Genomic DNA, 18144 nt, shown 5'->3' with positions numbered 1-18144 from the left:
CACCCAATTAATGCTCTTGTCTTCCTAAAAAAATTATGTTTACGAATGCATGCATTGGTCAGTTTTCTCTTAATACTTGCATGCAATGATTTAATGCACCTTGAAGTCTGAACATGTGATGGGAAACAACCAAATTGAGGCTTATAAAATGGAAAAACTAAAATTTTGAGATAAGCCCTATAAACCGGAAAGGAGGGAGTATATACATTGAGTTGGAACCCAAAAGACATTGTTGGAGATGGTGCACGCCCCCTTTTTGGATTCCCCTTGGGTTCTTGATCGGAAACCAAAAGACATTGCCCCCCTCATCTATGAGGAATCAACAAGAAAAAACTGAAAGGTCCGTGAAGCCTTGGAAGACGAGGCTTGGGTCTCCAAGATAAAACTTTCGGCCAACTTCACCATCAACCACTTCCAGCAATTTGTTTGGCTATGGGCCTTTCTCCATGGGTTCCAACTCAATGCAAATGTGGATGACGACATTGTGTGGGAACACACTGCTAGTGGCCACTACTCGGCGGAATCCGCATATAGCAGTTCCTGGGTACGGTGAGACCCCCGATGGTGAACACGACTTGGAAGGCTTGGGCCCCTCCAAAAGTCAAGTTCTTCACGTGGTTGGCCATGCAAAACCGGATATGGACGACAGATAGGTTGGCCAAAAGAGGTTGGCCAAATTGTGGCCTGTGCACACTATGCAAGCGTGAGCAAGAATCGGCGGACCACCTCTTATTCAGATGTCGGTTCTCTCTTCGCATTTGGAGATTGCTCAAGGATTCGTTACAACTTCATCACTTGGACACTACGACATGGCACCCAAAGCCAAACATCAGGAATTGGTGGCATGTCCGATGAATCCATCCCAGATAGCAAGTGCGTGGGCTCGCTAATAATGCTCACATCTTGGACTTTATGGAATGAAAGAAACACAAGAGGCTTCCGCCACAAGAGCACTCCATCGACGGTCTTCCTCGAGGGTATAAAGAGTGAGACAAAGCTTTGGGTCGCCGCTGGGGCAAGAAAATTGGGGTTGATCATGCCAGGAGAGTAATGACCTAATGTAATTGGTTTTGGGCCACGGGCCATGTAACAAAACTCTATTCTCTCTTAATTAATACATGGGGCCAATCTTTTGCTCTGTTTCAAAAGAAAAACATCGTCTTATTTAGAAATTCTGACCGGCAGATGGGTCTGGGCCACGGAACCATTCAGAGCATGAGAGACACGTTTGTCAAACATCGCCCAGATAAAACTTCAGTCACGTTGTGTTCATGTCTGTGTCAACACTGAATGCCTGATAGAGCATGAATCCACATGAATCACAACCAACGCTGGTGCGAGTCCACATGACTCTCGACGTCCAAGGATCATGCAAGCCATAATTTTTCGGAAATGCTGCCCGGCAGACGGGTCTGGACCACAAGCAGTTCATTACGTGAGGCATGAGCCACGTTGATCAAACACCGTCCAAATAAAATTCAGTCACATTATATTCAGGTCCCCGTCAATACAGAATGCCCGACGGAGGCTGCTTGCAAGTTGCACCCCGAAACCAACCCCCAAAGGATGGGGACTACATCAGGGCCACATTTCTTTTTGCTCGTTCTTGTATCAGTTGCATTTATTCAGAGCATTCTAAACTGAATCTCTACACCGGATACCCGTCGAAAAGATGCATGATTCCACATGGCTGTCGAAACGCCATCTTTATTGGGAAAGAGCCTGCCGACAGATCAGTCTCGACCACTCAAAATTCACACAGTTCAAAAAAAGCCAAATGCAGAATTCCAGACACGGACTCACAACAGGGCAAAACCAACCCCCAAAAAAAGCAATGTCAACACCAGGCTCACAGCAGACTCATTCTAGAGTATTAGAGTACGTAGCCAATTTGCACAGTTTGTTCAGATCTCATCTCTTGTTGTTTTGCTGATGTATGAGCGCTTTGCTAGTGATATGTGGCTGCGTGAAATAGGAGTAGGTTAGATTATAGACGGACTTCGGCTCATATAAGACAATGATCCTTGATTAATTTCTAACCATTTAGATGCATCGAAAGTGATGGGAAGTTTAGTACCATACTGCCACAATAGTAAGAGTGAAACTCCATTATAAGGGTTGCTCTACCACCTGTCATTGAGAGCTTGGAAAGAGATGTCGTACACGCGCGCTCCTCCTCCTCCACTGCCTGCCTCGCCTCGTCACGCCTAGTAATGACGCGCGCGCGCCGCGGGTTGCAGGAATGAGCCGAGCCGACTGTCTGAGACGTTGGATCATGGGTTGTTCGCGGACTCGGTCGTGGGCCTAAGCCCAAGCCCATCTATCCGACGGCCTATATAAGGAGACGCTGGTCTATGGAGTGAACCCTAACTTACGCACTCCCTCCTTGCACAACCCTAGCCGTCATCTACTGTTCCTCTCACTATGTTGCTTCCGGCGATCCCATCCCGACGATCACATGCACGGTCGGTCGGGAGAGCAGGTGCCTTCGGAACCCCGTCGTTCGAGATCCTGCCGAGGAAAACAATGATAAGGTTTTTAGGGAGTGTCTCGGCGCGACTGCTCCTGATCCATCCCCTCTCCATCTGCCTCTGCATCGACTCCATGACCGACAGCGCCCAGGATGCTGCCACCACCGCCGCGTCGGCCTAGCCAACCGGAGGGTATGAGTCGTTCATCCCCAATTTGCTCGCTCATGTCAGGTCCAGCAATACTATGGATCCCTGAGAAGTCTGAAACTGTCAAACTGAACTGTAACTAACTGAAGAAACCACCCTCAGTCCATATTCAATTACCTTCTAGGGACGTCGTTTTCTCGCTTTACTTTCACCATGCTTTGCTTTAGCTAGTAACTATGTCTTCACGCAGTGTACCCTATAGCCACCGTCCATGAGAGGCGAGTTATAAGCTCCAAATGTACCACAAATAGTCTCATCTGTGTGTTTTGTTCTGAATTTGTTTCGTCAGGATCTTCAGTACCTGTCAAGTGCACGGCAATAGAAAGGGCACTTGCTCATTGTATAATTGGCAAATAAAAACTTTTTTTTCTATCTTGCAATGAAGTTCAATGTTTATATAGGGATTGCTTTCGGAAATGGGATGGATTCAGAAGTTCTGATGGCCTGGAGATTTTTACCGGGTGGATAGGCAAGTCCTCGCAAAACTAAACAGAAAGCCACGCATTCCTGAATAGTGAATAATAACCCTTCTGAAAACTGCAAGACAAACTGGCAAATTTGCGAAAGTGCTCTCCAAAGAATCTGAATACTGGAAACCCAGGTATGAATTCACATGACTGTCGTCTGTCGATGTCGAGGCGTCCCCACACTGCTGAATCATGCATGAGCTACATCTTTATTCAGAAATGCTGCCCGGCAGAAGGGTCGTCGAGGCTCTCGACCACACAACGATTCACATCAGAGACGCGTTGATCAAACACCTACCAGACATGACTGGTGGTTGTAGCAGATTTGCAGTGGTTTCTTGGAGTTCTGACATCTTGTCAGATGCGAGTATCAGACAGTGTGATCATAACTGATTAGCACAGTACTTTTTTTAGTGGCAAATAAAACCTTTGTGCCAATAGCAGTGTTTGTAGCTGATTTTGCACTATGACTTTCTAAGTGATCTGTTAGTGTTATGACCTCGTGCCAGTGACACACTTTCATATCACTCAGTACTTGTTTTGGATCAGCAATGGCTCTGTAAGAAAAGCTGTTCTTCCTCCACTAATTCAGAACAGACCACTGGTGCTGGATTCAGAAGCTTCTGCCTCCTCCTCAAGCTAAACTGAACTCATAAATTCGTGAGCCACTCCAAAGAATTGTGAAACTGCATGGCCATCGATGTCGATGTCCCGCAGTCCAATCCAACATTTTAGAGCATGCGACACGTTGGTCAAACACCGGCCAAACGCAGTTTAGAGACAAGGTATTCAAGTCCCTGGCAAACCAAAACCAAGATCATCGGAAAATTTTGAAATGGAAAATCTCCAGTTTACAGGAATAAGCTCAGTTTCTATTAGAAGTATTTTATCTGATCTGCCCGACAATATGTTCGCTTTCATTTAGCTGATTTTATATGGGTGCTCTGTTAGTGCTCCGCCGCTGTGTCAAACCATCAATTACATATTAATGCCAGTTTTTATAATTGATTAGCATGACATCTCCACATTGCCTTGGCAAATAAAGTATTTTCTGGTATCTGCAATGACAGGTTCACTGCTGCTCTTCTACTACCACCTTCAGAACAGATATCACGGAAGGATTCAGAATCTTTCTTTTTCGGCAAAAAGTCTGCACGCAAAATTCCCAAAAGTAAACTGGACACCCATCTGAATCGAATCTCAACACCGGATTCCACATGACTGTCCAACGTCGACGTCGAGGCGCCCCCACACTGCTGAATCATGAACGAACACCATCTTAATTCAGAAATTCTGACCGGCAGATGTGTCCGGGCCACGGAAACAATTCAGATCATGAGAGACACGTTGATCAAACATCACCCAGATAAAATTCAGTCACGTTGTGTTCATGTCCCTGTCTATCAACACTGAATGCCTGACAGAGCATGAACGTCGTCTAGGAAGAACCACAACCAACGCAGGTGTGAATCCACATGACCCTCCCCGTCGAAGGCGCGCCACACGGCTGGGTCATGGACGCCATCTTTATTCAGGAATGCTGCCCGGCAGACGGGTCTGAACCACAGAAACAGTTCATGGCATGAGCAAACACGTCGATCAAACACCGTCCAAATAAAGTTCAGACACGTTATATTCAGGTCCACACCAATACAGAATGCCTGAGGGAGACTGCTTGCAAGTTGCACCCCAAAACCAACCCCCGAAGGCTGGGAGTACATCACAGCCACCAACACCATTTGTCATCGTCATCCCTCTTTTTTTTTTCTTTTTTTGGCTGGTTCTTGTTCTGAACTTTTATCAGTTACATGTTCGCAGCTGATTTGCACGAAAGGTTCTCGTACCATGGCCTGTTGTGTTAGCTGTGATTTCTGAGTGCTGAGATGGTGCCATAACAAGTCTTGTGTGTCCTCCCGAACCTAAGCTTGGAACACCGACCTAGTTATTTAGAACATTCTAAACTGTATCTCTGCAGTTGCAGTGGATACCACATGGTTGTAGAAACGCCGTAATTATTGGGAAAAGTTGGCGATGGCTTAGTCTCGACCACTAAAGATTCAGACCAGAGACGCGTTCATCAGACACGGGCCAAAATGTAATTCAGGTCCCTTTCAAAAACCCCTCCCCCCTACAAAAAGAAAACATTGCCAATATCTCCAATTTGACACATTCTAGAGTGCTAGAGTACTCGTAGCTGATTTGCCCAATGTATTCAGATATCATCACCTGTTGCTTATAGCTGATGTATGACTGCTTTTTTAGTTGTTGTCTGTGGCTGTGTCAAACAGGAGTACTGAATCAATTGTGTATTCATGTCAGCGTTTACAATTGATCAGCAAATAAAATCCTTTTTAGTGTCTGCAAAGAAGGTTCACTGACTCATGTGGCTCTTCTTCCACTACTTTCTAACTCTTTTTTTGTGTCTGCAAAACATACGCCCTTCTAAAATGAATCTCAACACTGGATACCCACGGAGAAAGAACATGAATCACATGGCTGTCGGCGTCGAGGCGCCCCACACAGCTGAACCATTAACACCATCTTTATTCGGAATGGCTGCCGAGCAGACGTGTCTCGACTGCACGACAATTCACAGCGTGAAAGACGTTGATCAAACACGGTTCAGATCACCAGAAAAAATAACGAGCTATAGCGCTGCTAATAGCACAACGTATAGAGAATTGTCTCGCTAAATTAATCAGTGTGCAATGTCTCGTTAATAGCATATTTTCAGAGGTGAACCTATTTTGTATAGCGCGCTACTTTTTTTCCTTGATTCAGATGCAATTCGGCCAGAAGGTGGCGTTCAAGTCACTGTCATGCTGAATGCCTGACAGAGAACGGCCCCAAAAGAGCAGAATTTGCAACATCAAGAGACGCAGCGGGTACCAAACACTTGCAATAGTACTGGTTCAAGACGGGGGTACATCACAGCCAACAACATTACTGTCATCATCACCATCACACATCTTCTGCTCGCTCTTATTCCGGGCAGCAACACCGCATTACTACTACCGGTTCCGGTGCCTGCCATTGTCTGTACTTACTATAGCACGAGCACACCACTGTAGACTATAATTAGGTAGGTCGTCGAGCCCAGCTAAGCGGAGTGATAGAGATGTCGAGCTGGGCTATGATCGACTGGTCGTCGCCGGCGATCAGGCGACGGGGGGCTTCTCGACGTCCTCGAGCGGGCGGAACCACACCTTCTGGTCCAGCACGGAGGGGCCGCCCTTGGCGGCGCTGGCCGGCGCGAGGCTGGCGGCCAGCTTGGGGTCGACCGCGGCGGGGCCGAAGACGCCGGTGGTTGGGTGAGGGCCCCAGTACTTGTCTGGGCTCCCGGCGCCGCCGATCACATCGTCCGGCACGAAGGCCGGGCGCACCTGCTCGTCCACGTTCTTGTCGTAGGCCGACGCGTGCACCGCCCTCCTGCGAAACACAAACACCAAAACCGGACCGTTGGTTAATGAAGGTCGTTGGGCTGCTTGTGTAACAACGGTACTACCACGTTTGCGTGCCTGTTTTTCTGAGCGTGTATTATGGTACCACGTTGACTTGACAGTAACATATGAACAGGACCTTAGGGTTCCACATCTAATCATGATGCGAAGAACGAACAATGGTGAAATGAAACAATACACGTACACATCACACCGTCACTGCATCGGCTGATGAAGCCATTGCATTGACTAGCAATAGGGCAACCAACAAGTGAGCGTCAAGATTTTCTTTCTGTAAAAAAAGTTTATATCCTGGCCTGATCGCTGTCCGTTCGCCATTAAGTTAACTCTTTCCCCCTCCCATTTTCCTCTGCTTCCGTGGGCAGCGCAGACCACAAAGTGTGGTACCCTTTGCATGCGTTTCTTCCAACAACCTTTCGTCCCGGGCACCTAGAGCGTGGCCATGGCGCATGAAGGCAGGAAGCATGCCGTTCGGGCCACGCCCACCTGGGGCTGGGGTCAGCAAAGAAGTGATGGCGAGGTGGTGGGAGAAGGTGGAGCGGCACGACGGCCAAGGCAGGAGGAGGCGTCGTCGGTGGGTGCGGGTCTCGTCGTGTGGATAAGACCGGAGGCATCATCCTACTCACCCTAGCGTGTACGTGCACCCAGCACCCCGTACACCCCAGGACCAGGCCGTCCCGATCGACGACGCGTCGCCGGACGGGCCCCCGCCGGATGGTTCAGATCCGGAACCTCTCCGGAAGAAGGCGACCCGCAACGAAAGGGAGCGGAACCGTACAGGGGCTGGCTCATCTGCCCCTGGATCTGACGGCACCTCCGTGGGCGCCACCACCATCGCAAAAGGCAAAAAGAAAAATAAAAAAGCTCTCCTCGCGCCTGCCCTGCCCCACCCCACCTCACCCGTCCCGTGGAGTAAAAACCAAGGGAGGGAGGGCAGATGGCGGGTGGACAGCCACCGCGCACCAACCCGTCCTCCCATTCGTTCGCCACCGTGAAAAAATCTCCCCGATAGAAACCACCGACGAGAGCGACGCGCCCCATTGGCTGCGCGCACTGTGAACAAGTAGTACTACTGGAGTACAAGGAGCAACAAATATCCTTCCACCGTCCCTTCCTCGCCGAGGCTCCGGTGATGTTTTGGCCTTTTTCCCATCCATCTCCGGCAAGGGGGAAATATCTCCATGGATCTATCCATCCTTCTCCGTGTCCTTGTGTGGTGGAGCTCTCCCGTGGGCGGCAGATTCATCTAGGCATCCTGTGGCTGTGCTGCCACAGATCGTTGACGCGTATGGGCAGGAGATGAATCCTGTTTCCAAGGGACTAAACAAGTTTGTGAAACTGAAACTTTTTTTAGAGAGAGAAAAAGGCATTTCTGCCCTGCTTTATAAAGAGGTTTATGATTATTTCCAGAGCGGCGAGGACGTTATAAAGAAGAAACTGAAGAAGACACACAATCTTTCTATCTTTGGGTTGGAAAATGTCTTGCAAGTTTTAGCATGGTGCATACCCCCCAACGCCGATTCACAGAACAGGGGCTAATCATTCAGAGAGCGAGATAACACTTGCGTGGGGGAAAATTATGTGAGAAGCAGTACCAGCGGCAGGCGAGAGCACGCTACAAGAACTAGTAACTACTACGAATCTCCATGAGAACAAGAACAAGATCTTGCAGCTAGAGTAGCAGTAGTAGAACTGATTTACTTGGAACATGTACTAGTCTGTTTTTCACGGGCGGCTCACAGGAGGCATGTGAGCATACCTCGGGGAGGCGTTGGCCTTGCCGGCGAGGACGCGCGCCACGAGGCTCCCAGCGATCACCCGCCCCTTGGAGCTAGCCACTGCTGCCATGCAAAGGTCGAACTGCCGAGAGGGAGGAAGACGAAGGTGAAGGGAGAGCCTCTGCTCCGAGACGGTTGAGCGAAGAGAGTGTGTGTGTGTGGATGGACTCCTCAGTTCCGCACCGCTCTGCCGGGTATTTATAGCGGCACCCGGCCGAGGGGGCAAGCAAGGAATACCAGGGGCGATTAGCCAGGGAGCAGCCGTGCTGACGGCAACCCTGTGTGCTGCTAATTGCGATCGGCACAGGCCAACAAACTGCACGCCGTTTTCTCAAAAAGAAAAAATGTCTAACAATATCATTTTTTTTGCGGGTGCTAGCCATGCCGCGAGTAGTCATGCACGTATCGTGTGCGTACGCGCCGGATCACACGCCGGTCATGACCGGCCGAAAGAGACCACACGGCGATTAGTCGTTTTGACGATCGTATTCCGCAACAACAAAAAATAATTGTTTTGATAGTAATCTTGTTTTTAAAGTGATTTGGTCTTGATCTTGGCATAGCTCAACTAATTCAATCGTCATCTGTACTTTGGGATGTAATCTCTCCATTCGAAATTACTTGTTGCAGAAATGGATGTATCTAGATGTATTTTAGTTCTAGATACATCCATATCCAAGACAAGTAATTCCGAACGGAGGGAGTACCTCCTTCGACTTCAAATATAAGACGTTTTTTTACATACCAATGAAATGCATCTCTCAGCGTGGAGACTCTGGTTGTGTGTGCCCGCCAGCGGCCAACGCATCGCTCTCCATGATGGGACTGCATCCTTGGGGATTCCATTCGCATCAGCTGTGTTTCACCGTTTGATTTCGTAGGGGGTTTCTTGTTTTTTTATTCTCTTTTTCTTGTTCTTTTCCTATGAAGAGCCAAACTGCTATGGCCTCCTTTGGTTTGGAGGAATTTTGTAGGATTTTCATAGGATAGGATTTCTATAGGAAAAATTCCTTCAGAGCTCTTTGATTTGTAGGAATGAAATCCTATTCCTATGGAGGAATTCTTCCTATCCTCCACATTTCATAGGAAAATAAACATTAGCCTAGAGTCAATGGAAAAAATCCTATGATGTGAATCAAAGGGCATCTCATTTTCTATTCCTATGCATAGGATTTGAGATGCATGTCATCCCATTTCCTATGACTTTCCTATTCCTATGATTTTTCAATCCTATGAACCAAAGGAAGCCTATATGTTTACCAGTTTCGAAACAGTAGAATTTGTTGTATGTCCATTTTTTCCTTTCCTGGCCGGATTTGCCAAATGTTCAATGGATATAAATATGCAATCAAAAATCTAAATATAATGATCTTCCACCAAGTAAACATATTAGCATCAACTATAGATGTAATCAACGCTACTAGCACCCCATGTACCAGTCTGATGTTTGAGAACACAAGAGAGAAACTAAAGTTTTTAGATGAGATAGTGTTAGTGAAGATGTTGATGAAGCCGAGGCCTCTCATGATGAGAGGAACATTGGTGATGACGATGGCTTCGATTTTCCCACTTTCGAAGGGAAGTTTCCCCGGCAGAGTCGCTCCGCCAGAGAGCAAAAGTTCTCCACCTCTGTATTCGCCTCGAAACGGCAGCGGCTGGTCCTGAAAGTCTTCTCTATATTTTTTTAGAGAAGTCTATATTACAACCTCGAACTACCGTTAAAGTCTAAAACACAACTCTGAACTACGAAACCGTCTAATTTACAACCTCAACTTTCAAGCCTGGACAAATAACACCCCTGACCTATTTTTTGACTGGTTTTGACAAATCAACATCCTAGTCAGATGAATAACAAAGCAAAAAAATAATGAACAGCAGCCCGAGGCGTCACCCAACCTCGCGGAAGACGCGAGCACGCGAGCATCGCGCCACGCCCGTTGGATCCCGCCGTTTGCCGGCGAGCCCCGGTACCTGCACTGCCCTCCTCCATTCTCCTTTTCCCCTCCAACCTTCTCCTCCGCTGCCACGCTCTTTTCCCCTACAACATGTCAAAAACTAGCCCAAGGTTGTTATTTGTTCGGTTTTGAAAGTTGAGAGTTGTAAATCAGACGGTCTCATAGTTCAGATTTGTGTTTTAGACTTTGAAGGTAGTTCGAGGTTGTTATATGGACTTCTCTCTATTTTCCTTTTAGGGTAAATGGTTTCATATAGGAGAAGGACGTCGGGAGGGGAGCCACCAGTGCCCCACATGGCCAAGTGGGGGTGGCCGCGCCACCTGCCGATGTTGCTGGCTGGTGGGGCCCCTCAGGCATATTTTTTGCTCCAATGTTTTAATATATTCTAAAATAATTATCCAAAAAATCCGCGTCAGTTTGAGTTCCGGAGAATTGCTATGTCTGTTGTCACTTTTTCGGGTCAGATTTTCAGCTGCTGGTAATCTCCCTCCTTTGATATATCTTGCAATTTAAGGCATTAGAATTGCATCATATTGTGGAACATAACATTGAAATTGCGTAAATAACAGTAGATAATTTGATGCAAAATGAATGTATTAGTTTCTAATACTTGCATGATGAAATATCCAATCTTACACAAACAACAAATGGACGACGGATAAGAGAGAGAAGTGAGTTGGGATACTACTAGGAAACACATACAAATGCTCGTCGTTGGAACACTTTTTTTTGAACTTATCGGAACACTTACTGTGGGGAGAAAATCTACTACCGCTGAAACATAATACATAACTTATAGTCATAACCTGTTAGGGAAAAACAAAGCAACTCATCCAAAAATACAAGATCAAACTAGGCAACTACACCAAAATGATGCGGCATCCATGACCTGCCGCTCCAACATCATCGTTGAGTTTGCATGGCAAGAGTCAAAGCCATCTTCATCACTTTTGCAACCCATACTATAGCCTGATATACCTAAGAGAATAATCATCATAAACTTATTTATCTCAACATTGTAAGCATGTCATATCACCACACAATTATGTTTGGGATAAGGTCCCCTCAACATGCAAGCATGCATGGAAAAAAGACTCACCATCATGTGCAACCATGCATGAGAAAATATTTTTCATTCTATTATTGTACTTTATGTTCAGTAACTATTTTAAAACTGTAAATAATCAAATACAATAAATATATGTATTTCAAATTTTAGTTCACCCGGTATTAATTAAGATATTTATATTTCACACAATCAAATATCATCGAGATATTATGCAACCGATTTCCGCCGCCACCTGTCCCAGCCGGCTTCCGCGTCGCCCCACTTCGCCGCCGGCCCGCGGAGCCCATCCGGGGCCCGCGCGAGCCCGGATCTCCGCCGCCGCCCGCAGGCACCCCGCGCCTCCTCGCTCCCGTAGCCGGTCGAGGGGAGGAGCCCCTCGATCCGCGCCTCCGCCGCCTAGCGTCTCTCCGCCGGCGACCTCGCCTGCAACCTTCGCCGGAGCGCGCCGCCCTGCGACTTGGGAGATATAGTCGCATCGAGGGTGTTATAAGTTGGTATCAGAGCCTTCCCCGACCTTAGGAGCCCCCATTGCTTGATCGTTTTTAGCAGCCGAGTTGTGTCTAGAAAAATGTTTTGAGTCCTTAGGAATTATATATCGGAGAGCTTAGGAATTCTTTTACTCCCCAGTCCCTTCGTCGCTCTGGTGAGGCATCCTGACGTAGAGTTTTGACTCTTCTCTTCTCAAATTTCACAAAAAAATTTAGGATCACGCGAGTATCTTGGATTTGTTCTGATGGTTTTGTGACGAGAACATTGTTCTTGGTGCCTCCTGTCTTTTGGGGTTGTGGCAGTGTCCCGAGGAGTTGAGCTCCGAGGTGTTGTCGTCACAATTTTATCGTTGCAATTCTGGTATACTTGAGATATGTTCGCGACATCGAAAATCTCTTTTATGCAGTTCGTTGGTGAGATAACCTCGACGCCACCCAGTACTGGGGCGGGAGTTCGGGAGTATCGCCATAACTGGTATAACGGATGCTTTTCGAAGGTTGAGGTAGATGATTTCCGAAGGTTTCTTGGTTATGTGTTGAAGGATGGATACAACTGGATGTAGGATTTGCTAGTTTGGGTGAGATATTATGCTTCCCCTGTATCCCCAACACCTGATTGCATAACCGGAAAATTTCGGGAGTTTCATAGGTGGGAATTCAAGTAGCTCTTAGGATTTCTTTCCGACAGATCTATGATATGACATTGGGGTTCGACGTCTAGTGGTTCGCCTATTCACGGTCGATTTTACAGTGGTCTCGTTGTGTCTTAAAGAGTCCTTGGCTATGCCGACTCGGGGACGCTTCGTATGTCATGTGCACTGCCTTGTACATGATGGTGCTGTACGATCGAGCCCGTGTAGGCCCCACCACGAAAACTTCGGACGAAATCTCTATCATATGTTTGTTCCGGCTTATTCTGCAAGCCAACCCTTTGTTTTTGTTTTGAGTTGTGGTATTCGAGTTGCTTCGAAGTCAAATGTTGATTCCATACCTTTTCCTAAGCGGTATTCTCATACTCCTATGCGAATACTTATCCTTCTTGATAATCGAGTTGTCATTTCAATTTCTTCTCAACCGGTGTACTTCTCTTCAAGTGGATCCGATCATTTCAACAACCGCAAGATCAAGTATCAGTTCTTCTTAACGATGTTCGTTTCATCTATTCTAGATTGTCTTTGTTTTCTCCCACCCTCCCTCCCTTGTTTTCTCCCAGGATTCAGATTTCTTATTCAAGTATCCTTTTATTCATGTGAAGTCTCCCCATTCTTTTTCGTCAATTTTCTTATCCGGTGATGCTCATGAAGATGCTAACGAAGTTTCTAGTTCATCATTCTTCATTCTTTTCTTCTCCGGTGGAACCAATTCAAGCTTTCGGTGTTGATCATATTCTTTTCCGTATTTCAATGTTTTTCTCATACCGTTGCACCTCATAATAATCCACCTCTCGCTATTCTATTGTCCCGGAGTGCTCAAGATATCTTGAGGTTGTTATCTCATTCAAGTCATTTAATTCAACCGGTGCAACCTCTCTTGTAAATCTTTTCAACGGTGCTTATTTTGAGTGGGCCCTAACCCACAGGTCTTTTCCCAGGATCTTACCTGACTCTTCTTATTTTCCGGAGGTATTCTCAAATTTCTTGTCAAAGTTCGACGTGAGAATGAATGATCATCAGTCAAATGTATTTCTCCAAGATCCTCAAATTCTTTTCATCGTTGGCTCAACTTCTTCGTTTTGATTCTTCCGGAGTGCCTAAATAATTCATGGTGGTGTTTCTCATCGTTATTCTCAGATTTTTGGAAGACCGAAGAAGATTTTTCTCTCAATCTTGGTCCATCCTCTTCAAGATTCGTGATTCCAGCTTGTCACCATCCTCTCATAATTGTTCGATTGTGAGAATTCTTTTTATCCATCCGGAGCAATTCAGGAGCCTTTTTAGTTTGTTATCCGGAGTCAATCAATTCAGATTTATTCATTCTCAGCTGTCAGTTATCATTCTCCTATCTTACCGGTGCATCGTTCAAGTGATCTCTAATCACTTTGTGATCCCTTCGTTCTCTTGTATGTAAATCCCCTCAAGCATCTTTGTTCATTTGCTAATTCCTCCCGGTGTTTTCTTTATCTTACTTCAATCGTTTTTAATTCTTACGGTGGTTCATTCAAGATTTCTCTTCCTTCGTTATCATATCAATTCTTGCATTGTTCCAATCCTACCGGTGGTTCGTTGAAGACCTTCCCAAGTTCGCGTCATATCTCTCTTAATCCTTGCTACGAGAACAAGTAGTATGCCAAATCCGTTGATTGTCATCAATTAAATTGGTGAAGGATACGCATAATGTAATTCTTATTCTTGTATCATCGAGTTTATTTAATTCCTGTTTTTCCGGAGTGGTTCATCATACTTATTCTTGGTTTCAAGTGCTCTTTTTTCTTTCCCGGAGTGCCAAGTTTCTCTCAATTATATCATCATGGAGATCTATCTAAATCTGTACAAGGTCCCACCTTGTGTTGTCAACTACCCTTTCTTTCCGTTTGATCATTCTTTTGTTTACCGGAGTTCTTCATGAAGATTCTACATGATGTTTCTTCAAGGATTTAATTCCTTCTCGAAGTTCTCATCGAGATTCCTTTTAAGGAACTCAAGCATTCTTCATCTTGCTATCCGGAGTGCATTTCTGTCTATCTTATCATTCGAGGTAGTATTATGTCATTCTTGATAATTTGAGTTCATGTTTTCATGATTCACATGCTGTCAAGGATGAGACATTTTTAAATCCATCAATCTCGTCATTGGAATTATCTTGGGTTATATTTCACCAAAGCCTTTCCTAAGGATTGTTGTATATGGTGCTCATAAATGATCCAAGTTCTTCATATATCCTTCCGGTGATAAGCTTCTCGTCTCCTTGTTCAATCCAATCCAATTCTTTTCCCGTGAGTGGCAGGTTGTCACCTCATAATTTGAGTTGTATTCCATAAGACCATATCAAGCTTATTTTTTTCGTTGTTGGTTTTCCAACAACTCCGCTCAACCCTCCTCCTAGAGATGCCTTTTCAGGCTCTTTTGTAGCAGAAGTTGGCATTGTCTTCTACATTCGTTTGTCTCAATTATCTTTACTCTACTCTTTCGTTCCGGAGGCATTGCCATGTTGTTCTTTTCAACCCATCATCTCCTTTTGTCAAAGATCATGTTCTTTTCATGCCTATCCATTTAACCGAAGTGTGGTGCCATTCTGCTCAAGTTCTTTTCGCCTTATCAAGCCTTTCATCTCTGTTCAACCGGAGTGCTGTCTGAGATCTTTCTTACCCCTTGTTTCAATTCATTCAATAGTTACGGAGGCAGCGTATTCTGATGTCATCAAGTATATTCTCATCTTATCAAGTTCTTATTCAATTATTTTCATTTCAACCGGAGTGTCGTGTTTTTCTTTTGAGCTCTCTCATCTTATCAAATTTTGCATCCCTTCTCAACTGGAGTGCTGCCCGAATTTTGGTCTTCCTTGATCCCTTTTCCTTAACCGGAGTGTTTTCTATATATATCTTCCCTTCTACCTCAAGGTTTCGCAATGCTCTTTGTCCCTCGTTTCTAACGTAGTGTTTTCGACCTAGTTCACCTTCGTGGTATTCTTTTCTCGAATTTGTCCAACCTTGCAAGGTTCTTTGGTTTCACTCATTTGTAAAAGAAGCAACTTAGTTTACCTCTTCTCTTTCTCCTCCGTTTGTCCCTCCGGTGCCATTCTAGATCTCGGGACGAGATCCTCTCGTAGTGGTGGAGTGTTGTAACGCCCCGAGACCGATGTGCCAGGTGTCGTTCTGTTATTCGCTGTTGTTGCGTTGTCTTTGCTTGCGTGTCATGCATTGCATATCATGTCATCATGCGCATTTCATTTGCATACATGTTCGTCTCATGCATCCGAGCTTTTTCCCCGTTGTCCGTTTTGCAATCCGGCGTTCCGTTCTCCTCCTGTGGTCATTTCTACCTTTCTTTTGTGTGTGGGGATTAAACATTTCCGGATTGGACCGAGTCTTGCCAAGCGGCCTTGGTTTACTACCGGTAGACCGCCTGTCAAGTTTCGTACCATTTGGACTTCGTTTGATACTCCAACGGTTAACCAAGGGACCGAGAAGGCCTCGTGTGTGTTGCAGCCCAACACCCTTCCATTTTTACCCAAAACCCACCTAACTCTGCTCCATCATCTCGGTCGTTCGATCACGATCGCGTGGCCGAAAACTGCACCTCATTTGGAGCTTCCTAGCTCCCTCTACCTATAAAAGAGCACCCCTCCCCGAAATTTCGGATCATTTCGCAGTCTAAACCCTAGATCCACTCCTCCCCGCGCCACCGGACGCGTCCGCGCTGCACCAGACATGTCCGCCCCCGCGCGCCACCTCACTCCAGCCAATCGGAGCGCGCCACCTCAGCCCCGCCGCCGCTCTCCTCCAACCCGCGGCCGCCACCTGTCCCAGCCGGCTTCCGCGTCGCCCCACTTCGCCGCCGGCCCGCGGAGCCCATCCGGGGCCCGCGCGAGCCCGGATCTCCGCCGCCGCCCGCAGGCACCCCGCGCCTCCTCGCTCCCGTAGCCGGTCGAGGGGAGGAGCCCCTCGATCCACGCCTCCGCCGCCTAGCGTCTCTCCGCCGGCGACCTCGCCTGCAACCTTCGCCGGAGCGCGCCGCCCTGCGACTTGGAGCCCCGTCCGGCGCCGCTGTCGCCAGATCCGGTCATCACGCGCCGGGATCCGCCCCTTCCTGCTCACGGTCGGCCTCCCCTCGCCGGAGCACATCTCCGCCGGAACCGCGCCGCCGTCCACGGCTTCACCGGAGTCATCGCTCCCTGCGCCAGATCGGGAGGAGCCCGATCCATCTGCGTTGACCGCGCCGCGCCTCCACGTGGGCCACGCCCGAGTCTGCCCCAGCTTGCCGGCCTCCTTCCTCTTCATTTCGGGCCGCGCTCCCGGGCCCATCTCCAGCGCCGGCCTCGCTCGGCCTCCTCCCCAGCTCCCTTCGCCAGCCGCGTGGGCCGCAGCTCCAGGCCCAGCCGGGCCACCTCCTCCGCACCGCGCCAGCCCAGCTGGCCTGCCTCTCCCTCCGACCGGGCCAGGTCCATGGGTGAGCCGCCCCAGCGCCTGCCCTGTTCCAGTTTCAGCCCGATATGTATTTTTCTTCGGGTCCTGCGAATTTGTTCATTATCCAGTGCATTGGCAGTTTTGCAGTATAGTCCCCCTAGTTCATGCATTTAATATCTCACAAACCGTGCATCGGATTAAAATAAGTTATATATAAAACTTGCTCAGAATTTTGTGTAGATTAATAATATCCAACTTTCATCCATGTTTAAAATATTTAAATGTTGTTTGCATTAATTTGCTCCTATGCCATGCTAAAATGATTCAATTCATAACTAAACAACCGTAGCTCCGTTTTTAATAATCTTTATATGTAAATGGGGTAGAAAAATGCCTAGTTTAACGTGGTGGCATCATCTTGCATGTTTAACAACTCTAAAATATTGTTTAGGGCAGAACAGTACCAAACCTAATTTATGCTCATGAGGAGTTTCCGGAATTGTTGTTCGTTGTTTCCGGCCTCATTTAAAATTGCCTAGATAGGTAGTTTTGTTGTGCTTCCCCTCTTGCCATGTTAATCAACATTTAATATTGTTGGGGTACATAAACGAGAGAGAACTAAATAATTGATGTGGTGTTTTGTCAAGATGCATCCCGATGCATATTGAGCTCCACTTAATTTGTAGGATTGCTTGTGCATTTTGCCATGCCATGCCTCATTAAACCGGACATGCATCATACTTGTTTGCGCATCGTGCCATGTTGTTGTCGTGGTTGTTTACTATGTTGCGTGTTTCTTTTCCGGTGTTGCTTCTTCGGATTGGTTCTGGTAACGTCGTGTTTGTGAGGAATCGTTCGACTACGTCCGTTTGTCTTCTTCATGGACTCGTTCTTCTTCCTTGCGGGACCTCAGGCAAGATGATCATACCCTTGAAATCACTACTATCTTTGCTATGCTAGTTTGCTCGCTCTTGCTATGCCAATGCTACGATGCCTACCATTTGCTTGTCAGCCTCCCAAGTTGCCATGCCAAACCTCTAACCCACCATGTCCTAGCAAACCATTGATTGGCTATGTTACCGCTTTGCTCAGCCCCTCTTATAGCGTTGCTAGTTGCAGGTGAAGATTGGAGGCCGTTCCTTGTTGGAACATTTACGTACTTGTTGGGATACCACTATATATCTTA

The 18144-nt window shown here is 46.9% G+C and overlaps 1 protein-coding gene across 1 annotated transcript; it reads right to left on the bottom strand.

Annotated features, from left to right (window-relative positions):
* Positions 1 to 6031: 6031 nt before the first annotated feature.
* LOC125539617 (late embryogenesis abundant protein At5g17165) lies at positions 6032 to 8577 on the bottom strand. Its single transcript, XM_048703113.2, has 2 exons — positions 8366 to 8577; positions 6032 to 6574 (listed from the first exon to the last, which is right to left on the bottom strand). The coding sequence occupies exons 1-2, from the start codon at positions 8452 to 8454 to the stop codon at positions 6304 to 6306; spliced, it is 360 nt and encodes a 119-aa protein (XP_048559070.2). The 5' UTR covers positions 8455 to 8577; the 3' UTR covers positions 6032 to 6303.
* Positions 8578 to 18144: the final 9567 nt, after the last annotated feature.

This window comes from Triticum urartu, chromosome 2A (genome assembly GCF_056163025.1).
Source record: "Triticum urartu cultivar PI428250 chromosome 2A, HENAU_Tu73, whole genome shotgun sequence".
NCBI classification, from domain to species: domain Eukaryota; kingdom Viridiplantae; phylum Streptophyta; class Magnoliopsida; order Poales; family Poaceae; genus Triticum; species Triticum urartu.
The sequence above is the reverse complement of the archived record's forward strand: the minus strand, read 5'-3'. Positions and strand labels throughout refer to the sequence as shown.

Coding starts and splice junctions, on each gene's coding strand:
- LOC125539617 (XM_048703113.2), bottom strand. CDS start 8,454: ATGGCAGCAGTGGCTAGCTCCAAGGGGCGGGTGATCGCTGGGAGCCTC. Junction 6,575..8,365: donor AAGGCCAACGCCTCCCCGAG/GTATGCTCACAT, acceptor TGTGTTTCGCAG/GAGGGCGGTGCACGCGTCGG.